Here is a 23,932-nt window from a genome sequence, read left to right as displayed (position 1 = left end):
CCACCTCCTCTTTTTTTTCTCTTTGATTTTTCTTCCTATGGCGCATAGGGCTCTTTTGGGCTGTCCCACCAGCCCACCCCCAATGCCTATGGGCTTCCCCGGGGTGGGTTGACCCCCCCCCCCCCCCCCCGCCCCCGGTGAACTCCCGGAACCCATTCGTCATTCCCGGTACATTCCCATAACTCCGAAAACCTTCCGGTAATCAAATGAGGTCATCCTATATATCAATCTTCGTTTCCGGACCATTCCGGAAACCCTCGTGACGTCCGTGATCTCATCCGGGACTCCGAACAACATTCGGTAACCAACCATATAACTCAAATACGCATAAAACAACGTCAAACCTTAAGTGTGCAAATCCTGCGGGTTCGAGAACTATGTAGACATGACCCGAGAGACTCCTCGGTCAATATCCAATAGCGGGACCTGGATGCCCATATTGGATCCTACATATTCTACGAAGATCTTATCGTTTGAACCTCAGTGCCAAGGATTCATATAATCTCGTATGTCATTCCCTTCGTCCTTCGGTATGTTACTTGCCCGAGATTCGATCGTCAGTATCCGCATACCTATTTCAATCTCGTTTACCGGCAAGTCTCTTTACTCGTTCCGTAATACAAGATCCCGCAACTTACACTAAGTCACATTGCTTGCAAGGCTTGTGTGTGATGTTGTATTACCGAGTGGGCCCCGAGATACCTCTCCGTCACACGGAGTGACAAATCCCAGTCTCGATCCATACTAACTCAACGAACACCTTCGGAGATACCTGTAGAGCATCTTTATAGTCACCCAGTTACGTTGCGATGTTTGATACACACAAAGTATTCCTCCGGTGTTAGTGAGTTATATGATCTCATGGTCATAGGAACAAATACTTGACACGCAGAAAACAGTAGCAACAAAATGACACGATCAACATGCTACGTCTATTAGTTTGGGTCTAGTCCATCACGTGATTCTCCTAATGACGTGGTCCAGTTATCAAGCAACAACACCTTGTTCATAATCAGAAGACACTGACTATCTTTGATCAACTGGCTAGCCAACTAGAGGCTTGCTAGGGACAGTGTTTTGTCTATGGATCCACACATGTAAATGAGTCTTCATTCAATACAATTATAGCATGGATAATAAACGATTATCTTGATACAGGAATTATAATAATAACTATATTTATTATTGTCTCTAGGGCATAATTCCAACACTACCACACTCACTTTCCCCACTTTCATTCTCTCCACCTCCTCCTCCAAGCTTGTCTCGGGTGCCTCCTCCTCCTCACCTCATTTGAATCATAGTGTCCCAATAGTGTCCCCCGCACCCTCCCCCGCTCCACCGCCGCCGAGCACCCACCGCACCCTCCCCCGCTCCACCGCCGTCGACGACCCCCCGTACCCTCCCCGGCCCGTTCCATCGCCGCCGAAGACCCCCCGCACCCTCCCCCACTCCACCGCCGCCGACGACCCCCCGCACCCTCCCCGGCCAGCTCCACCGCCGTCGACGACCCCCCGCACCCTCCCCCACTCCACCACCGACGACGACCCCCCGCACCCTCCCCCCTCCACCGCCACCGACGATCCCCCGTACCCTCCCCCACTCCACCGCCGCCGCCGACCCCCCGCACCCTCCCCCACTCCACCGCCGTCAACGACCCCCCGCACCCTCCCCCGCTCCACCGCCGCCGACGACCCCCTGCACCCTCCCATGTCTCCTCGCTCGGTTCCCCCGAACGGAATTGGCCGAGCGCACCACCCACCCCCTCCCTCCCCCTCGAGCGCCATTGCTATCCCAAAAAAATTACTAATGGCGCACCTCTATGGGGTGCGCCATTGCTATCCAAAAAAAAGATTACTAATGGCACACCTCTCTGGGATGCGCCATTACTAATGGTGCACCTCTCTGAGAAGAAAAATTTTCAGATCCAGCCCATAAGCCCACAACCGACCAGCACACCCTCACGCCTCTCTATCCCGAAAACCTAGCCAAGTCCCACAGCCGCCTCCTTCTCCCAATCCTTCCCGACCACCCCTCTTCGGCCCCTCCAGATCCCACCTCGTCGCCGCCGCGACCCATCGCCGCCACCATCCATTGCTTTCCGACGCGCCATCGTGTCCCTCGCCGTCCACTCCCAGGCATCATATTGCCTCCACCGCGCCGCCGCCTCGCCTCCCACCCTCAAGCCGCCTCCGCCCCCGCCGCCCACCTTGAGTTGCCCGGTCACCGTCCCGTGCTGCTCCTTCGCCGCCCCGCCCCATCACGTACGTATCCTCCCTCCCTCCCCCCCTCTCCTCCATCGCCCTAGATTCTCTTCCCCTCACCCCCTTTTCGATTTCGGTGCTCGGAAGGTCAAGGAGGTGTTCAAGGACAACGAAGACGAAGCCGGCCCCCGACTCAACAACGACATCACCGCCATATTCCTTAGGCTCGTCACCGATGAAGGTGCTGACGATCCCACATCCCACCCTCCTCCTCCTCCATTCACCATTCGGATGCTGAATATATGTTTTGTTCCATTTTTGCAGGGCATGATGTTATCCCCAGGTACAAGGCGCTTCAGATAGCTGTCAGGATGGGCTTGGACTTGGTCGAGCTACTGCATGTTTCCTTCAGTTTTTCGGTTGTTTGTGCCCAGGTGCTGGCAATTTTCATTTCTCATGGTTATCTCGCCACCCGCGCAGATCCACCGGAAATCAAACCGTTCAGGTATACTATCATTTGTATGAGTCGTGGTTCACTAAGTCACAAGCACAAAATGATACTTAAATTGTATACAATCTCATTTGTATGAGCCGTGGTTCACTAAGTCGCAAGCACAAAATATCTTTTCTGTCCAAAGTGTTGTTCGCCCTAGTATAAATACTAAACAAATGCATAGAGTGTCAACATCATATCAAATTACTAATCAACTTGTTGTATATCACGTGCAGCACCCGTTTTTATTTGTTCGAGAGAGATTATCCACATCCTGAAAGAGAGAGAGAGGGAGTTTGTCCGTAGTCCAATGCGTAGCAGGGGATGCTGCAGAAAGGCAACGTACTAGGACTTTACATACTGCTGTGACGCTTGCACACGGGGCCGCTGGAGGTCAGAAAACCATATTTTAGTGAGTTAGAGCGCTGTGTCCGCATCCAAAACTAATATATCGCCCGCAATAGCAGGCTGAGAGATGCAATAGCGGACGCATTATACCAAAGCCGCTATATACAAATGCAATGCAAAAGACATAGCGTTAGAGGTGCGTTATGGCAATAGTGAACGCAATAGCGGGTGTAGCGAATGCTATTTAAAACCTTGCCTCTAGACATATGGTTATTGTGAGACTTAAAGACATAATATTCTCATGTCAGTAGGATAGACATAATATTCTCACTACGGCTATCGTTGATGCCTCCTGTTGAGATACAATTAAGTTTTCATGTCTCTCACTTGAGCTGTGTGTGATATGGCCTTTGAGCAGTGCTGGTTTGGCATGTCGACCATATTGGATAACATATCGCTTCATGGATTGGTGCTTGTTCTGTTTGCTGACACTTGGATGTTCATAACTTGGTTTCTTGAGCTACAAATTTATCACTTGTATCACATTTCTATCACATGTTAAACTGATGGTTTTGCTACAACCCTCCATTCAAATTAATAAAACCGTTGGCATTGCACTTTGCTTGTAGAGTATAGAGTAGATACCGAACGATGCGCTTAGAAAGTACGATACATATCTTCTTCTTTTTATTTTTCTCTCCTGTTACCATGTTCCATACCATTGGACCGCCTTTTCCAGTATCTCTACAGCTAATCATTCCTGTAGTTTCATTGTCTTGCAGTTTTAGTTTGTTTTCATCTCTTTACTCAACGTTGTTTCTTTTGGCGTAATGCAGTGGGATTGTTAACCCTTTCCTTTGCTTAGCTCCCGAGTAGAATTTACAGGTTTGACTGAATTGTGGAGAGGAACGGCGATTCGTTGCTGGTGCAGAGTCAGGAGTGCTTGGAGAAGGTTGCCAAGACGGTCTCCTTCCTCGCGCAGCCTGAAGGCTCATTCCTACTGTTGCTCACAGGTAATTCAGTTCTGATGCATCTGTTCTAATACTTTTATGGAGTTATATATAGGGGCTGCTGATTGTGTGCGTTTACTAGTTAGATTTTGTTTGCAATCAAGGGTGAACACTATGATCGTAGTATCATCTCCATGACTGGAAAGTTTGTGCCTATACCATTGGTTCTTTCCTCCAGGCTTAAACATTTGGTATCACATCTCATTAGAGCGAGCGTGTGACCTATGTAGCTGGGATTACTTTGGATTCAGCGCAACATCGGCAGCTTATATTTATAATTTGAAACCAAACATCATGTGCTTATTCTTGTATGTGAATGTTCTCTTGAAAATCTTAGTTGTATTCTTTGGAGCTTATGTGTATATATCTGTGTGTGTGTCTAGTCGTCACTAGTTGACAATTTAAGTATCTTGATACCTCCTAAATTTTGTAACAAACATTGTTGGTGTTGTTATGTTAGAAGTCAATATGTATCAAAATTTGTAATTCTGGATCATCTGTTTTCTTTCTCTAACGCTTTTGATTCATGCTTCTTTTGCGAGGGGAAGTTCAAAAGGACCGCGCGCTGGAGCTCCTAAACGTGCGCCCCTTCTACTTCGTTTACTTATGTGGCGTGAAGACATAAAGCAAACCTTTGGAGCCATAGTTGTCTTTTTTGTCATCTAAAATAATAATGGTAACATATTAATGCAAACAAAATAATATTGTAGCTCAAAAAATTGTATGTGAATAATGAATGGATGCTATGGAACTATATTTGTTATGGAGCTATGTATGTATGGATGCTATGGAACTATATGTATATATGGATGCTATGGAATTTTGGATGTATGGATGCTATGGAGTTTTGATATATGGATCATGAAATTTGTTATGCAACTTTGCATATATGTTATGTGTTGTGGATCAGTAAAACTATTGGGCACATATTATGTATTATATATTTGATATATATGTTATGTGTTGTTGAATTTGTGGTTTTGAAAAAAAACATATATATGCTAGAATACCAGATACTAATGGAGCATCATGGGCTATACTAATGGCACACCTGGGAGGCATACTAATGGCGCACCTCGGAGGCATACTAATGGCGCACCTCGGAGGCATACTAATGGCGCACTAGGGAGGCATACTAATGGCGCACCTGAGAGGAATACTAATGGCGCACCTGAGAGGCATACTAATGGCGCACCTGGGAGGCATACTAATGGCGCACCGTGAGCAATACTAATGGCGCACTACCTGGTGCGCCATTAGTATACCAGATACTAATGGCGCACTTGTGGTGCGCCATTAGTAAAAAAATCTAATGGCGTGATGCTAGTGGCGCACCTATAGTGCGTCATTAATAGCAAAAATAGGTGCACCATTAGCAAGCCTTTTCCTAGTAGTGTCATGCGCCCAACAAGTATTGCTCATCCTCATTCGTGCGTGTGGCACGAAGCAAATCTGCACACACGTCCTGGCGCAGGTACGTTAGTTACCCGCGATACGACACTTTAGTTATCCCTACGATGGCAACTCTAGTTATCTGGGATGGCAACTACAGTTTGTAAAAGCATGACAACTCTCTCTGTTTTGGTTAATTATAGTTATCTGCGGGATGAAACTTTAGTTACCTGGAGATAGTTACCATGTGTGTTTATCTAGTTGCCACGTATGATCCAACCATAGTTGTCATGTATGGTTAATCATAGTTGTCATGTGTATTTACCTGATTGCCACGTACGCGCAACTGCAGTTGACACGTACGCGCGTCGTGTGGGCGAAGAGCAGTTCATTCACGCACACGTGGACTAGGTAATAACTCTGTGTGGGCAGAAACTGGTTCATCCATACAACGCATGTTGTGGGTCGTGTTGGCAAACTTTTCAACGTCCACACATACCACGTTGATGCATGCGTGGCATTGAAATTACAACATGTTCTTTTAAAATTCGTGGAGAAGAGAATTAACGTGGATGTTTGGAGGAAGTACAAAGTGTCACAGGTGTGGGAAGTATCATTTTAGCAAGGAACAGCGGGGCGTTTGCCATGAATAGGCAGTATGCATTCAAAACCGCGGTCACCATGGACGGCCAGCCGGCCACCCCTCGAAATTAAAGGCTCTGCATTTCGCATGTGTCTCCCGAGCCAAATCGCCCTGCCCCCATTGCTTCCTGATCACCCATTCCTACTCCCGGCCGGGCTCCCGGCCGGCCGGCCGGCAAGTAGTACAAGATGTTGAGCTGGCTCCGTTGTTTCCCGCACGACGGCACCGCCATGGACGAGGAGAGGAAGCCCCGGCCCGGGAGGAGCGCCACTTTCAGGAAGAAGCATTGCCCCGATGCCGCGGCAGCCCGGAAACGGTTCATCCGTTCGGGCACCTCGCTCACCGCGTCCTCGTCGGCGCGAGCGAGCTTCGGACGCCACTCCGTGGACGTGGCCAACTACAACCACAGCATCGTCTCGGCGCGCTCCTTCACCTTCCGTGAGCTCGGCGCCGCCACGGACAGCTTCAGCCAGGCCAACCTCATCGGCGAGGGCGGCTTCGGCCGAGTCTACAGAGGCCTCATCGGGTCGTCGGCGGTGGCCGTCAAGCAGCTCGACCGCACGGGGTTCCAGGGCGACCACGAGTTCCTTGTGGAGGTGCTGGTGCTGAGCAGCCTCCTCACCCACCCCAACCTCGTGGGTCTCCTCGGCTACTGCGCCGACGGCAACCAGCGACTCCTCGTCTACCAACTCATGCCGCTGGGATCCCTCGAAAACCACCTCTTCCTCCCCCAGCCCCAGACCCAGGCCCCAGCGGACGGCGACGGGAAGCAGGTTCTGCCGTGGCGGACCAGGATGAGGATCGCGCACGACGCCGCCCAGGGCCTTGAGTTCCTCCATGAGACTGCCAACCCGCCGGTCATCTACCGCGACCTCAAGTCCTCCAACATCCTCCTCGACGAGGGATACAACGCCAAGCTCTCCGACTTCGGCCTCGCCAAGCTAGCCACACCCATTACCCGCAACGGCAAGGGCGGCGAGGCCGAGGAGGACAAGGACGGCTCGAGGGTGATGGGCACGTACGGCTACTGCGCGCCCGAGTACGTGAGGATGGGGCACCTGACGGTGAAGTCGGACGTGTACAGCTTCGGCGTGGTGCTGCTGGAGCTCATCACCGGCAGACGGGCCATTGACGACAGCAGGCCAGAGGGGGAGCACAACCTCGTGGCCTGGGCGGCGCCCATGTTCGGCGAGCAGAGGAGGTTGCAGGAGCTGGTCGATCCGCTCCTGGGACAAGGGCCGAGCGGCAGGGAGCTGAAGCAGGCAGTAGCCGTGGCGGCCATGTGCTTGCAGGAGGAGGACACCGTAAGGCCCATCATGTCGGACGTCGTCATGGCGCTCAGCTTCCTCGCCGCCGACGATGACATGTCACTTTAGCATATTCATCATCATCTGGTGGCATTGGCCAACATTGTGTGCTTTGCGTCTTCACAAAAATGAAACAATAGAAAGGGGGATTTTGGCTCAATTTTCAAGTCGCAGACCTTGCAAAATACCACTGCTAAATACCATGAATTTTCCTACGTACATACAGAAAATAAAAAACATCCAAGCATGGCATATTACTTCTTACCATAGGCTGAACAAAAGGGAACTCTTAAAAGATTGGAAACTACATGTACAGCAGCTGACCCTCAGTTCCTGCTAGCTATGCTACAGACTTTTGCCTACAGGCAGGTACCATGGAGGAGCTTTGCGCCCTTCCCTAAATTCTACTGCCTCCAAAGTGATCACCATGAAACATAAAAGGAGAATGGTAGAAAAAGAAAAAAGAACTGCTTCCTACATACTCCCTCTGTACCTAAATAATTGTAGTTGGAAAGAACTAGACTATTCTCTCTAACTACAATTATTTAGGGACGGAGGAAGTAGATAGATATAGATACCACTGCGTCCATTCTCGTCCTTGGAAAGACAGACAGACATGGGGGGACAGTCACTCCTGGACCGCAAACAAAACCTGAGCAAGCATTCCACCAAGCGGACAGTATACATCTCACACCTCCCCGCCCGACCAACCAATAGTACGGGGGCACCCAACTATGGACGCTAATCAGAATCTGACTCAATAGCTAGTACTGATTTTGTTCGAACTGACCGTGCCTGCCCAGACAGTGAGGAAGTGCCACCAGATCCATCCCCAACAAAATCGTCGTCATCGTCATTGCCACTCATGGGAACTGATGCTGCACACGAGCAATCAAATGTTAGACCTTTCAATGAACATGAAAATGCATGATTATATGGGCCACTGTGCACTGTCTTCACAAAAGTATAAAGAAGCAACATGATTCCACATTCATTGGTAAAGACTTCAAATGGATGGAGCAAAATCACAAGAAACTGCAGAACTAACTAGGAGAGGGTGACTTCTGTCATACCATCTAAAGATGTTATTTCATCCACAGGGTTCTTCCTTTTCCGAGAAGTATTTTTGACATTATTTAAACTTCCATCATGCCCATAGCCCAGTTGGTTTGGAGCTGGTGCTAATACATCCAAATTAGCCGTAGAAACTGGCTCGTGCAATGATAGATTGGTGCCAGGGTAGTTTTGCACTTCACCCAGATTATCTGTTCCTTGTATTCCTGGATCATCTTGGGTAGTCGAAGGATACTCCCAAAATGACAACCCCAGATCATCAAAGCTTTCATTAAGGAAAAATGAAGTTTCATCTGGGCCTCCTGAAGTGTCAAGTGGATTAGGAGGTGGAAACTCATATCCGGTGTCATTTGCTGAGCCACAATTCACTGCACTAGGAGACAACACCGTGGCATTTTCATCATCTGAGTCACTCAGAACTATTGGGACATGTTCGTCCCCAGGAGAAGAATTCAGATCATATACACTGCTCGTAGGGTGATCAGATTGTCCCGGTTCTGAATTATAACCTCCACCTTTGGCATCCTCATGATTAGTGTTGCTTGTATGGGTGACACATTTTCCATTTTCCAAGTCTCTACTCTGATCATTATAAGAAGTTGGTTTCAAATTAACATCCCCTTTCTTGCTAATTTCCCATTTGCCATTGTTGTTTCTCCTAATTCCCAGTTTGAGACGAGAACCCTTATATTCGGGCAACGGTTCTTCTCTAATCTCTGGCTTTACAACACCCGTGTTGGGTTTCGGTCCTGTACCTATGGAGATACAGAGAGTGCCATCTGGTAAATGCCACTGCATAAGATCATTCGGTTCAGCTCCACCCTTGGCTCTCCAGGAACCATCAGGCTTGACATCGATTTCAGATATATCATCTCCACAGCTTTTGATCTGAATCACCAAAACACAACAAAATCAGCATAAGATGCATAATGGAGCAACAGAGATGAAAACATGTACTTCATTAACAATATGGACTCACCATCGAAGTGATGCGATTGAAATAAGGATCAATAATTAGATTCTCCAGAGAATAGTTCTTCAGGCAAATTGGGCATTGCCACTGCAAACAAGGAATCGTAGTTTTCTTAGGAAAGGGAAAGGTAAAAGCAAAAATGATGCGAGACAAGTAATCAAACCTTCCGTGAACGTTGATTCAGTTCCACAAAAGCTTCTAAATCAAAACAACCCATGTGGACACAGGGTTTGAACCTACCAGCTACCTTAATCGTTGAACCAGTCATCTGTCAAAATAAATTAGCTTTTGCATGAACGTGCTTTTCACAACATAACATTAGAATGCAATAGCTAACTTTGTGACGAGGTCTGCAAAATATACTATAAAGCAAACAATATGATGCTGCCAACATGGGATTGTATAAAAGCATCTAGGATAAAAATGCCATAAATAAAGATGGTGATTCTAGGAAGATTGCATTAAGCCTTGGGTGTTATGGTACACAGAATAATGTAAGATGGCAAATGCTAAATATTCAATATTTCAATGTACATGAGGTCAGGTGCAACAGACATATCAGGGAAAGTAAGAGCAGGATTAGCAATATCATTATGGATCTAAACATTCCCATTGATTGCCAGAGTGCTTACAGGACATCGGAGATTTACAGAGACTGAATCAGCAACAACTTCAATATCACTATCACTGTCTGCATTATCTGCCTCAGCCCCCCCACCGACACAGCGACGCACACGAGAAAGGGCATCATCAAATTTCTCACCATCCTGTTCCTTTGGTACCAAATTTAGGACCTGCCCATCATCAAAAATTTAAAAGAGGAATTAAAAGAATAAAGCAGGGTTCCAAATCTCAGGCACTCGATGGTTCCCAGGTAGCAGCTTGCTTACGGTAACTGCTGAAAGAACCATTCTGGCATTTTCCTGGAGCTTGTATCGAGATTACTTTTTAACAGCACAGTTCACTTGTAAACCAGAAATACTGGCCAGGAACCACTGAGATTTTGAACCCTTCTATAACGTGCATTATTAGTATTATGCCATCTTTCATCAACCTAAAATAGCTATCCTCTTGAGGCCTTATCATTAAGCACTAAAGATTAAAAAACAAGAAAAAGCAAAATTTACAGCATTGATGGAAAAGGGAGTGCCAAACATTCCTACGAATAAAAAAAAGGGTATCTAAAGTGTTTCCTGATCCAAATACCCTCATTTGTCAAATATGAATTTCTGGAGAATGTTGTGGTCAACAATGGAAATGTGAAATTGCCTTTCATGTGACACAGTATACCATAAGCAATTACCTCTTCCAGAGATCTCCTCTTGGCAATTCTGACACCCAAACAGAACGTACGAGAGTCACTTCTAGATAGAACAATCTTATTGGGACCTTCTTTTAAAAACTGTGTTAACTGGGAGCAAAAAAATGAGTAGCATCAACAAACATCCATGCAGAAAATGTATCATGTAACTAATCAACACATTTTGGCAAATCATTGTTAAGGTATAAAGTTAAAGTTAAAGAACAGCATGCTCCATTGCAACAAGATACTTACCATAAGACCATCATCTCTACCATTGGCCCCTAATGGCTGTGTAGCTTGCCTGCTGACAACCCGAACAGGAATACCTGAGAAAACAAATAATTTCCAAAACGAATAGTTCAGATCTAGATGAATGAACCCACAATTCAATAAGAAAGAACAGTTTTTAGCTGCCACAGCATGTTCCACGTAACCAAGCTGGAAAAGACTCAATCACATCTATATCTACAAGGCTGGAATGATGCAGAATTCAAAGTATTAAATTCCTAAATTGACAACATAGTAGCATGCATAAGTGCATTAAGCCATAGATGCATACAGCCCTGCATGCACATAAGACTCACAATAAGGCAAGGGGATGCAGCATAAAATGAGCGAATGGTATCAGTGTACGAGGGCGATTAAAATTTTGAATACAAAAATAAAATGAAACTGAAATTTGACTTGTCCCAAAAACAACAAATTGACTGACTGAATAAATAATTCCTACAAGACCCTGTCGGATAGTATTTCAGTACAAATGGCAAGCCAATGGAAATACCATTAATTTGCATGTCAGAATGTAAAGGCCAGTGCATCCTAAAAGGAACTTTGTCATCGAGAAGGATACACCAAACCTGCAAGAACATAAATGGTGCAAAGCAAACCAAGGTCAAAAAGGGATACACATAGTCCAATATTCTCTAAGATGGCGCAAGTCCCAAATATATCCTTGTTTTGATATTTGATCTTTTTAGAAAAGTATCTAAGAATATATGATCATACAAATGGTTATTTAAAGAAAATCCTGAACAAACCTAATAGTTCAAGGAAATGAAGATGGAAACAAAATTAACCTGAATGTCATATTCAGCTTTCTGTAGCATTTCCCTATTAGCTCTTGATAACGGAAAGGTTTTCTCGATATACTGTACAGTATATGACCTGAACATAAGCATGAATCACAAACAAATACTATGCAAATCGCAGAAGTATCATAGTTCAGATAACTTGTAAAGTGGCATAAAAAAATTATGTGGTCATCTAGTTACTCAAATCTCATGGTACCAAGATGTTCATCAGATGTACAACCACTGTAGTGTTTACTTCTTGTAGACAACAAAGGAATAATCACGATTAGAACCACCTGAGGTTGTAAAGCAAGAAAAAAAGACACAGAGCCCACTTCTCATTCATAATTAATGTGATCCGAGTACCTGGGTTATAAGTATTGAGGTAAGATAGCTCAAGCAATAATATCACCACAGCAGACAAAACACGAAGTAATTAGTAGCAGATAATGTCTGACACATGGTGAACAAAAATCCCTAACAGGATATACTAAATGGTTTCTAGACCTTGCTTTCGCACCCCCTGATAAACATATTCTGAATGATGAGGCATGAATCACTTGTTTGCACTTAAACTTTACCGGACTCATTTCAGAGCGCTCTACAAAAAGGACATGCCAAAGGGGTTACAGCAGTAATTAAGAACAATATTTTTTTGCTTATTTATACATTTTGCAACAAGGTACAGTTGAAGAGATTCTAGAAGATATTCCGCAGCACATAAAACAGAATGATGAAGGAAAATACGTGCTCTCCCGCAAGGCCAGTCAACAGGGCACGGTGGCTCCTGGTCATTGATGGGTAAAGGGAGGTAGAGGAGGTGAAAATCAAAAATGTACTTTGGAGACAAATAATGCATGACTTACCCATCTGCCATCATGTTAGAAGGAGCTATTGACACTGGAAGTAATGGGTGGTTAATAGTGACCCAGAAACTGCAAATTGCAGAAGGAAAATATGTCAGGACAATTGACCATTTAGTATTAAGACCAAAGTGTAATGGACCTAACTAACTAATATTATAAACTACAAAATGCAGAAAAGGCAGTCATTCAGAGCGGGGGAGACGAGAAGACATAAAAGAGATACAGGAAAACCAGTTCTAAGTAGCACAGAAACGATTACATACATGATTACAATTAATGCTACAGGAAGACCCAGACAATCTAACTCAGCTAATAGAATGCATGAACATTATCCAATACAATAAACTGAAACATCACATGATTAATAGCACTGGCACAGCACCAAAAATTAAAACTAATTAAACAAGTAAATATGTGAGCATGCATGGTTCAGCAAGGGTCTGCTATTAAACTGAATGTTAGAACAACTTACGGGTCTGCCCTGCTGACTCGGCACATCTCACAATAGAAACTGGAAGGTAGTTCTTGAGGAGCAGTATCTGCAGTCTTCTCAGGCATGATGACACAATCAATATGTTGCCATACATTGCACCGTGGATGATCACACTGAAAAGGACCAAAGAAAACTTGAAGGAAAATAGAAGCAGTAAAACCTGTCAAGAGCAAAAATTACAGAGGTCTACAGATCTCTAAATGCAATAACGGAACACTTAAATATTACAATTCATAAAATGCTGATGTTACAGCAAGCTTATTTTACAAAACAGACAGTAATCGATGGCAATTAGCTCCTTCAAAGTTTCATGATACATACAGGTCACTGCTTTGAAGTTCCCGAATATTCTTAAAAATAAAAAGTTCCAGTATATGCAAAATGCCAAAGCTAACTGCTTTGATAATTCAACAAACAATTCTTAAAATTACATGATTAATGAACAAATTTTAAAGATCTTATTGAACTAGTTGGAGGTGATGAATAACAGAACCTGGCAGTCATATAATCGTACTTGTCATGGGAACTGTACCTGAATCATGGACCCGGTGGCCATGGAATTACCGCAGGGGCAACGGACCTTGATATCCAGCTGAGCAGAAACATCTGTGTTTTTCATAGGCATTACACTGTACCCCAACTCGTTCTGGTTTCCAGAGGCTGAAACAGCATTTGCAGGCTCGCGCATTTTTCTAGAAATAGTAAGCAAAATCAAGAGTACACAAAAGACTTGTAAGGCCCAATCCAGATAATAGAAACACAACATAATGATATGAAGAAATGTAAGCTCACCTAAAAGTGTCCTCGACTATTTTCACTACCGTTTCTTTTCCAACCATCAGTTTGTTTGGTAAGCCATCAATTTTGGAGGCTACAAGAACAAAATGGAAGTGATACCTTAGGACCTCCTGGCAGAAACACTAGTCTAATAATATCACTGAGAAAGGAAGTTGTAATGTACCTTGATCCTGTTGATCGGATAATATTGCAACGATTTTATCCACTAGTTCCTGTAAAGCAAAACACCAGAAGGAAGTTGTTCAGTAGTAAATAAACATTCTACTCCCTCTGTTCACAAATATAAGAGTTTTGGATATTTCAATATGGACTACATACGGACTGAAATGAGTGAGCAAACACACTAAAACGTGTATATATACATCCGATTCAGAAAAAAGTTAGAACATCTTATACTTGTGAACGGAGGGAGTAACACATAATACTACAAGGCGCATGGAAACTAATCAGTTCCAGAAAGAAATATTCCATGAAAAATCCAATCTATTTGTGCTTCCGAACAATAAAGAGAGCCTAGAAACATATGACCAATGCATAATATAAAGTAAATCGATACATAGAATTTCCTTGTGCAAAAAGCGTACATAAATAGATATACAAAAAAAAATCAGTGAACAAACCTGCTTCTTTCCATGCTTTGGAAGTCCAATCTTATACACGACATCCTTTAGCTCTTTTAACCGGAAGTGCTTCAACTTGTCCTGCAAACAAAGCATTTATTTATTCGATTCATTCTCATCACTGCCGCAGTGGTAAAGCTGCTGCCTTGTGACCATGAGGTCATGGGTTCAAGTCCTCGAAACAGCCTCTTGCAGAAATGTAGGGAAAGGCTGCGTACAATAGACGGTCGGACCCTGCGCAAGCGGGAGCTACATGCACCGGGCTGCCCTTTATTCATTCTCATCACTCTGCTTTACCGGATATTCATACTACACTGTCCCCATTGATTCTGCTTAAAGGGTAATGCAAACACGGACGAGTTCTACCAGGTGATCTGTTGTGAGGTGGTAAAAAAGGGGGCGCATTTTGGCTATTGATATGACCAATCAAGAGTGTTTTTTGTCCCTAGCCTAATAAACAGGGGATTAAACAGCGGGATTGCAAATCTAATCAAATGAGAGCAGAAATTATAGGCTATGAGAGGGGATCATCGGAAGGGCTTTAGAACCCATCGTCAGCAGATTAAGCGCGCAGACGCATACACGTACCATGAAGGAAATGGCACAGGAGGTCGCCGGGGCATACCTTGCAGGCGGCGAGCACTGGATCGCCGGCTGGCGCCGACGACATGGCGGCGGTTTTTCCCGGACTCCGATGGGCGGGAGGCCGACAAAGGAGGAGGGAGGAACGGAGACGATTTGGGTGGGGCGACGGAAGGGGGTCGGGTGTTGGGAGAAGGTGCCGGAATGATCGCCGTCGCACGAGGGCACAGGAGAGGGGAAGTGTTGGTGTGCGGCGGCGGGCCGGCGGGCGTTACTTGCTGCTGCGCTGCACTTTTCTTTTGGTGGTGGGGCGAGGTAGGGGTCGGATCTTCAAGCGACACGTGTACCCTGCAAGGGCTAGCACGAATCTCAAAGCGCTCTTCCTCTCTGTTCTCCAGTTCTCCTCCGGTATGCATTTCCTCCTCAACACAAGGCGGATAGATTTTCTGCCACCGTATCCTTCCTTGTTCCTGCTCTCTTCAGAGATGTACTACTCCTACATTTAAGAAGTATAGTGCCTATTTAAATTTATAAGGCATGTTTTAATGTTCTATCAAATTTGTCATGTACAACATTTTTATTTTTTTTAATTCAATATTTCGTTATCTGCATAAACGTAGACTTTCACTAGACGACTTAGAGCACCTTTGTCCTTTTTTAGGACATCTCACAAAATTTAGAGGTATTGGAGATAAAGAAAAACGTATTGTCTTATTTTTGACAAGACGCCTTCATGTTAATAAAATAGGAGATTATATAAAAGGTTATAGGTATGAGATAGATGAAAAGTTCTTCTAAAGGACTCCACGATTTAACTTACAGTTAATAGTTGATTCTTTGTCTGTCTGAATCAGTTACGTGATACAGAATATGATACGGTACTTAATTAAGTCTAACAATATCATCTCTAGTTGAATCAATAGGAAATTTACATATATAAAAGTGATCTTTTTCTTCTAACTAATGCAATCTAATCCATTCTCAAAATACATTGAAGTCCCAGCATATTCTTGGGGCGAACAGAAAACACCCCTTCATTTTCAAATACCGTGTCAAATCGTCCATACACAAAACTACATCAAACCGCTCAATTTTTTCATAAAGGAGACTTTTGTTTGCACCGTCAACGGTCACCACGATTCATCGTGTGCCACGCTTACCTTCGAGTCCACTAAACCCGTCCATGCCCTCTCTGGGAGGTCGCCTCTTATGTAACCTACCCCAAGAGCGCATCTCGTTGTCGTCTTTCTCTCCCACCGCCAAGCTACTCCCCGAACCACCTCTGGGCACAGATGCATTTCTTGGCCGCCGCTACGCCTTACTTTGTTATGGTGAACTCAACACCGACAACCAAGCTCGACCCGGGATCATTCACAACTGCACCGCCCCTGTCTTCGACGCCTCTGAAACCGAGAAATGGTGGGCTCTTATCACGTGCCCGGGATAGCCAGCATGGGTGGTGATTAGTGATACATCTTAGACGTATCTACTTTTCCGAACACTTTTGCTATGTTTTTTGTCCACTAAGTTGCATAATTTGAATAAAAACTAGCAGGGCTGAAATTGTTTTCAGTTGTATTCTCGTGATGTTTTATTTTGCAGATAATATCCCTAAAAACACCGAGAAAATACATTTGAAAGTTTTAGGAGAAATAGCCACTCAACCACGAGGGCAAGTCAGGCTGTCACATGTGGAGCCTACGTGGCCCTGGCTCGCGGCCCGGCCCCGGTTGTGAGGTCTCCGAAATAATCCCAAGAAAATTTATCTTGCAAATTTGAAGTCCTTTTGATAAGTATGATAATGTCTACTGATGACCCACAAGTATAGGTGATCAATTGTAGTCCTTTTGATAATTAAGAGTGTCAAACCCAACAAGGAGTAGAAGGAATTGACAAGCAGTTTTCAGCTAGGTACTCTCTGCAAGTGTTGTAAGGTAGTTTTGATAGATAGTGTGAGAGTATAAAATTGGTAGCAAATAACAAGTAACAAAAGTAGCAAGGTGCAGCAAGTGGCCCAATCCTTAATATTGGTAAGGACAAGCCGGTGATACTTCTTATAGTGAGCAAAGCGTTCTCGAGGACACACGGGAATATTGTCTAGTTACGTTCACCATGATTCATTGACTCACGTTCATTGCTTCGATAAGTTGTCATGTGGGTGGACCACTGCTAAGGTGTTGTTCTTACTTGAACAAACAACCTACTTATGATTAACCTCTTCATGCAAGCATCCACAAACACATGAGAAGTATTAAGATAAATCTAACCATAGCATTAAACATATGGATCCAAATCAACCCCTTACGAAACAATTCATAAACTAAGGTGTATGTTTCTGTCGCTCCCGCAACACATCATTTACAAACTAATTCCGCGATGTCTCCCCTAGGCCCAAAGATGGTGAAGTGACATGTAGTCGACGTTCACACGACACCACTAGAGGAAGTTCAGCACAACACATCATCAAAACATTAAAAAAACTTCACATGATTACTTATAACAAGACTTCTCACATGTCCTTAAGAATTAATAGAACTACTCACAAATCATAATTGTGTTGATCAGAGGAGATAAAATAAGGATTGACAATCTGAACATATAATCTTCCACCAAGTAAACCAACTAGCATCAACTACAAGATGTAATAAACACTACTAGCACCCCTGGGTACCAACCTGAGGTTTCATACAAAGATTGAGCACAAGAGATGAACTGGGGTTTGGAGATAAGATGGTGTTGGTGAAGATGTTGATGCAGATGAAGCCTTCGACGATGAGAGGGACATTGGTGTTGATGATGGCTTCGATTTCCCCCTCTTGGAGAGAAGTCTCACCCACATATCGATCCGCTCGAGAGAAAAAGTGCTCCTCCCCACATTTCGCCTCGAGACGACGGAGGCGGGTTCCGAAAGTCTTCTCTTTATTTATTTTTCTATGGTATAACACTTCATATATGATAAAAACACCACCGGAGGGCCAACATGGGGTCCACAAACCTTGGTGGCGTGCCCCCAGGACTTGTGGTCCCATCGAGGCTCGTCTGTGGTACTTTTTATTTCAAGTATTTTTTAAGTATTACCAAATAAATCTTCATAAATTTTCAGGTCATTGGGAGCTCACGAGAATTGCTATTTTTGTTGTAGCTATTTTTATGCCAGAATTCCAGCTGCCCGTAATCTCCCCCATGTTGGTGTATCTTACATTTTAAGAGAGAAAAGACATTATATTTGCATAATAAAAAGGTAATATGACTCCAAAAAATAATAAATAATAGTAGGAAAACATGATTCAAAATGGACGTATTAGTTGCCATCTTGCCTATGACATATACCCCTCATGGTTTGTCAAGAAAATTCAAGTGTTGAAGGCAAGAAGAGAGATCATAGATCATTATATCATGGCTTAAGAATCCACAATAAAAGGTGTTTATAGTGTTTTAGGTGTGTTGCAAGTTCTCTTTACCACTATCCATGGACCTGGTACATATTGGGACATGAAAACACAGTGGGAGTCACGACAAGTTGTGTGATCTTGCAGAACGTAATCATAGAGAACGAGAGGCCAGCCGATCAACTTGGATTTTGAGTCGTAGATCTTATCAATTCTTAGCGCATGTTTTCTAAAGTGCATCAATATATCCAAGACTATCAAGGTCATCTCCAACTACAAGAAGACCTCACAAGCACTAGAGACAATCGCTTGGGGAATAAATCTTGCACCTCTCACCATTCAAACAGTTTGTTGGAGTTGTTTGGGCTATTTGCTTCATTTGGAATATTTATTGTGTTTAAATTCGTATTTAAAAATGGTTGTAGTAGTTGATTTTAATCCTATTTAAGATCCAACCCTCTATCCTACGTGCATTTCCCCTCTCTACTAGGAAGTTGTTGGGGGCCCAAGTGTAAGGCTTTGTAGCAAGCAACAATTTCCCTTAAGTGACCTCAAGGTTTGTAGAACCAACAGAAGATAACCGGCACAACCAATGAACAATACATGCACACATAAAGCAAAACTTTCTTGTGCCCCCAAACATGACTAGTGAGGTTGTGAGTCTTACTAGCTTTGCTAATTACAAAAGGCATTAAATGCAAGTGTGGAAAGAGTTGATGAAAATAAGAAAGAATGTAAAAGCGAGGAATTGAAATAATGTTGGCTGAGGCTGAAAACTTTATGAAAGAAAATGGACTGGGTCCATAGATTCACTAGAGGTCTCTCTCCAAAAGAAAACATGATGTGTTAAACTTTAAATATTGCCTTTTTTATTAAATTCGAAAAATATTGTGTCCTTTCAAAAAAATTAAAAAACATGAACTTGTCGGCCTAGCCAAGGCCAGTTAGTTCCTATCGGCTACGGCTAGGCTGACAGGCTTGTCGGCTTTCCAAGTGGCTACTTATCGGCCTTGGCTAGGCCGATTAGTACTAATCGACCTAGCCGTGACCAATTAGTACTGATTGGCCTAGCCGTGACCACTTAGTACTAATTGGTGTTGGCAAAGCCAACAAGTGCATGGAATTTTTTTTGCCGCGTAATGCACAATCTTTGATGTCCACGATATCAAAATTGCCCCTCTATAATTTTTCCGGCCATTTCTTTCCCGCCTCCATTTCCCGCCAGGCTTTCGTGCCATTTGTTTCCTCCCTCGTTTCCCATCAATTTCTTTCCCACCATTTTTTCCCGCCATTGCCCTTGTCATCTGAGTCTATAAAAGGAGGCATTGTACTATCTTCCTCCATCGTCCAGCCACACTTGAAAACAAAACACTCTAGTCATTATGAGTTTGCCTTGCTTGGATCAAAGCATTAGACCTAGGAAAATGAAGAGTGCGAGTTTGCCTCGGGGGCTGGAAGTAGTGTGTTGTTGGTGCGGTGATCTCTATAAGGTGAAGGAGGTGACATATTTTTCAGATTGGTTGGGCATGAAGTTTTTCATGTGCGCCAATTATGAGGAAGATCCACCCATTTCTATTTCTCCATACATCAGGCCTCCGGTATGCTCAAGTAATCAAGAATAAACACGTTGTTGATATTATTGTTTACTTGATGTTTATATTTACATATTTTTGTAGTCTCCTCCTCCTCTGTGCATGTACTATCGTTTGATTGACATGGAAATGCCAGACTGGGTGATGACTGAGATTCGTGAAAGAGGTCGTCATGCATGGGCTAGTTTGGACGCGGAAGAGCACCACGAGAAGGCCGAAGCGGAGGAGAAAGCAGAGGAGAAGAGAGAGTGACAAGAGTACTATGTGAAGCAGAGGGCTATGATTGATGAGATGAAGAAGAAAAATCGAGAAGAGGAACTTCGACTGGTGGAGGTTTATAGAGAGCGACAGGAGGCCCTGATGCTGAGAGACAGAGAAAGAAAGAAAGGGCTTGTGCGGCCAAGGCAGCAAAAGAAGTTGGTGATGGAAAAGGAAAATATCCACGTTGGACTCGGTAGATTTATGTTATTGTATCCTAAAATTGTTGAATACTTTCAGCAAGTTGTATCTTAATTTCAGCAAGTTGAATCTTAATTTTAGCAAGGTGTAACTTAGTTTGAACATGTTAAGTTTTCCGGCCATATCTTTACTACCATTTCTTTCCCGCCATATCTTTCCTACCATTTCTTTCCCGCCATATCTTTCCCAGCATTTTCCCGCCATTTTTTTCCCGCCTCGCTTTCTCGCCATTTACTTCCCGCCTCGCTCTCACGCACCTATAAACACCCCCTCCACACTAAGGTGGGATAACAGTTTAGTCCAGTAGCTTACTTTCGTCAAGATGTCCCATTATCCTTTTATCTTAGTTTTCACTCTGGTATGTCCGAATGTCTTCTGCGCTTAGCTAGCAATTTCAAGATAGACAATATAATAGTTTTATGGGACGAACTCATCAGTAGTGACATGCTACTGAATGAGGTTGCTCGTGCATTAACTAGGAAGGGGCGGCCTCCGAGAACATTTGAGGAGATACGGAAAGAACTTATCAGTTTGAATGAAATATGGATGAAGAAAGGCCAACACATACACGGTGCAGTAAAACATCCATTTTTTATGGATGTACGATAGCGAGGACGAAGACGATATCTTCATGCTGAGTACCAAGAACAAGAGTGCCTCATCATCGAAGGGCAAGAGCTCTGCGTCGACGAAGGACAAGAGCTCTACATCGACGGAGGATGACGATGATGCCTTCATCTAGTTTAGTCGTGCCTTTTAATTCAGATGTATTATGTAGTATCTGTTTGTAACCTCAAGTTGTTGGGTGCATCTGTTGGTAGTATAAGTGTTATCCCCGCTAAACCAACTCAACATAGAAATAGAACATGAATGTGTCTCATACATAAAATAGACATATGTCTCATACATAATTAGATAACCATGTCTCTAATGATAGATATAAGCCTCACTAACGACGTCTGCCTTGGCGCTCCGAGGGTGTGCAAGGCGTACTCCAGCCAAACTTGTGGGGGCCCTAATGTTACGAAGAGGAATCTCGGACCCGCCCTGGTCATTCTGTGTATCCTGTGTGGGCCATGGTGGAGGAGTCGAAAGCATGTCCAGCCACATGTTTTGCTGCGATAGTGCTTCTTCTTGTTCACCCGCGTACCCGGACCCGGACGCTAACGCCTCCTGATATGCATAGGATCCTGCAGGAGGGACCATACCAGTTGGATGTGGCTAAAACTGCGATAGTGCTTCTTCTTGTTCACCCGCGTACCCGGACCCGGACGCTAACGCCTCCTGATATGCATAGGATCCTGCAGGAGGGACCATACCAGTTGGATGTGGCTAAAACATGAAACTCGCAGTGGGACTGTGATGTTGTGGTGTTGGCTGAAACACGAAGGCCGACGAGGGAGCATGGTGTTGTGGGTGATGCCACGCCGAACTGCCAACCTGGTCACGAGGGGGTGGATGGGGCGTCGGTTGTTGTTCTAGGCGTGTACGCGGGTGCTGTCGATGCACGTGGGACGTGGGTGCTACTGCTGGTGGTGTTGAACAATGTCCGAAGTGCGGGTGCACGTGATAGCTCTATAGACATCTCGTATCTTCTGCTCCAAGCGCGTGAACCATAACTAGAGCCGAGACCTCGGTACGAGAAGAGGTCCAGTCTACAGTTGTCGTCCATAGTTCATCACCTCGGTATGAAGACTGTATGACAACTCACCCTGAAATTGTCATGATGATTAATAAGTGCGGAAGACAAAGTATGTAACAACAAGTTGTCTTCGGTAAAGATAATAAATATTACCGCGTACTGCCTAGAGCCAGAAGTATTATAGGTCGGGTATGTATCTGACGTAATGGGGTCCGGTATCTCATCTGTATTAGAGTGTGAACAATGTGTAATCGTGTCCCTCTCATGTACTAATACAAATAGGCATTTTTGCCACTCTGGCGGGAAATCCAACGGTCCTATGGCAGGTCCAGCCAATGGTAGTCCGAGCAACATTGAGACATCTTCCAGAGTAGGAGCCATCTCACCCCAGCGGAAGTGAAACGTGTGGGTCTCAGGCCTCCATCCGTCCACTAAGCAAGCGAGTGATGACCCACAAGTGTAGGGGATCTATCATAGTCCTTTCGATAAGTAAGAGTGTCGAACCCAACGAGAATCAGAAGGAAATGACAAGCAGTTTTCAGTAAGGTATTCTCTGCAAGCACTGAAATTATCGGTGACAAATAGTTCCGTGATAAGGTAATCTATAACGAGTAACCAGTAATAATTGTAACTAAGGTACAGCAAGGCGGCCCAATCCTTTTTGTAGCAAAGGACAAGCCTAGACAAACTCTTATATAAAGAAAAGTGCTCCCGAGGACACATGGGAATTTATGTCAAGCTAGTTTTCATCATGCTCTGATGCTCATATGATTCGCGTTCGTTACTTTGATAATTTGATATGTGGGTGGACCGGTGCTTGGGTGCTTCCCTTACTTGGAAAAACCTCCCACTTATGATTAACCTCTCTCGCAAGCATCCGCAACTACGAAAGAAGAATTAAGATAAATCTAACCATAGCATTAAACCTATGGATCCAAATCAGCCCCTTACGAAGCAACACATAAACTAGGGTTTAAGCTTTTGTCACTCTAGCAACCCATCATCTACTTATTACTTCCCAATGCTTTCCTCTAGGCCCAAATAATCGTGAAGTGTAATGTAGTCGACGTTCACATGACACCACTAGAGGAGAGACAACATATAACTTATCAAAATATCGAACGAATACCAAATTCACATGATTACTTATAACAAGACTTATCCCATGTCCCCGAGAACAAACGTAACTACTCAGAAAGCATATTCATGTTCATAATCAGAGGAGTATTAATAATCATTAAGCATATGAACATATAATCTTCCACCAAATAAACCAACTAGCATCAACTATAAGGAGTAATAAACACTACTAGCAACCCACAGGTACCAATCTGAGGTTTTGAGACAAAGATCGGATACAAGAGATGAACTCGGGTTTGGAGAGGAGATGGTGTTGATGAAGATTTACCCCCTCTCAATGAGAGGATCGCTGATGATGATGATGGCTTCGATTTCCCCCTCCGGGAGGGAAGTTTCCCCGGCGGAATAGCTCTGCCAGAGCTCTAGATTGGTTCTGTCGAAGTTCCTCCTCGAGATGGCGGTGTTGCGTCCCGAAAGCTCTCATATGACTTTTCCAGGTCAAAACTCTTCATATAGCAGAAGATGGGCACCGGAGGCCTGCCAGGGGGCCCACAAGCCTGTAGGGCGCGGCTAGGGGGTAGGCCACGCCCTGGC

At 44.3% G+C, this 23,932-nt stretch overlaps 2 protein-coding genes across 2 annotated transcripts; one reads left to right on the top strand and one right to left on the bottom strand.

The window, feature by feature from the left end:
- Positions 1 to 5,881: 5,881 nt before the first annotated feature.
- Positions 5,882 to 7,557, top strand: LOC123448151 (probable serine/threonine-protein kinase PBL25). The gene has a single exon (XM_045124941.1). The coding sequence runs from the start codon at positions 6,279 to 6,281 to the stop codon at positions 7,464 to 7,466; it is 1,188 nt and encodes a 395-aa protein (XP_044980876.1). The 5' UTR covers positions 5,882 to 6,278; the 3' UTR covers positions 7,467 to 7,557.
- Positions 7,558 to 7,627: 70 nt separating this feature from the next.
- LOC123448150 (E3 SUMO-protein ligase SIZ2-like) lies at positions 7,628 to 15,495 on the bottom strand. Its single transcript, XM_045124940.1, has 16 exons — positions 15,220 to 15,495; positions 14,595 to 14,675; positions 14,138 to 14,186; positions 13,969 to 14,047; positions 13,709 to 13,868; positions 13,156 to 13,289; positions 12,684 to 12,752; positions 11,824 to 11,911; positions 11,529 to 11,604; positions 11,000 to 11,073; positions 10,748 to 10,855; positions 10,077 to 10,238; positions 9,608 to 9,712; positions 9,451 to 9,531; positions 8,471 to 9,359; positions 7,628 to 8,275 (listed from the first exon to the last, which is right to left on the bottom strand). The coding sequence occupies exons 1-16, from the start codon at positions 15,262 to 15,264 to the stop codon at positions 8,139 to 8,141; spliced, it is 2,337 nt and encodes a 778-aa protein (XP_044980875.1). The 5' UTR covers positions 15,265 to 15,495; the 3' UTR covers positions 7,628 to 8,138.
- Between the last annotated feature and the right edge of the window lie 8,437 nt (positions 15,496 to 23,932).

Source organism: Hordeum vulgare, chromosome 4H (assembly GCF_904849725.1).
Source record: "Hordeum vulgare subsp. vulgare chromosome 4H, MorexV3_pseudomolecules_assembly, whole genome shotgun sequence".
Taxonomy (NCBI): domain Eukaryota; kingdom Viridiplantae; phylum Streptophyta; class Magnoliopsida; order Poales; family Poaceae; genus Hordeum; species Hordeum vulgare.
This window is presented reverse-complemented; position numbering and strand designations above follow the sequence as displayed.

Bases quoted from the DNA above. Each gene is read 5' to 3' on its own strand.
- LOC123448150 (XM_045124940.1), bottom strand. From the start codon at position 15,264: ATGTCGTCGGCGCCAGCCGGCGATCCAGTGCTCGCCGCCTGCAAG. The intron at 9,713-10,076 runs GTAAGCACTCTG...TTATTTTGACAG, and splicing joins CTGTAAATCTCCGATGTCCT to ATGACTGGTTCAACGATTAA. The intron at 9,532-9,607 runs GTTTGATTACTT...CCTTGTTTGCAG, and splicing joins TGAATCAACGTTCACGGAAG to TGGCAATGCCCAATTTGCCT.
- LOC123448151 (XM_045124941.1), top strand. From the start codon at position 6,279: ATGTTGAGCTGGCTCCGTTGTTTCCCGCACGACGGCACCGCCATGGAC.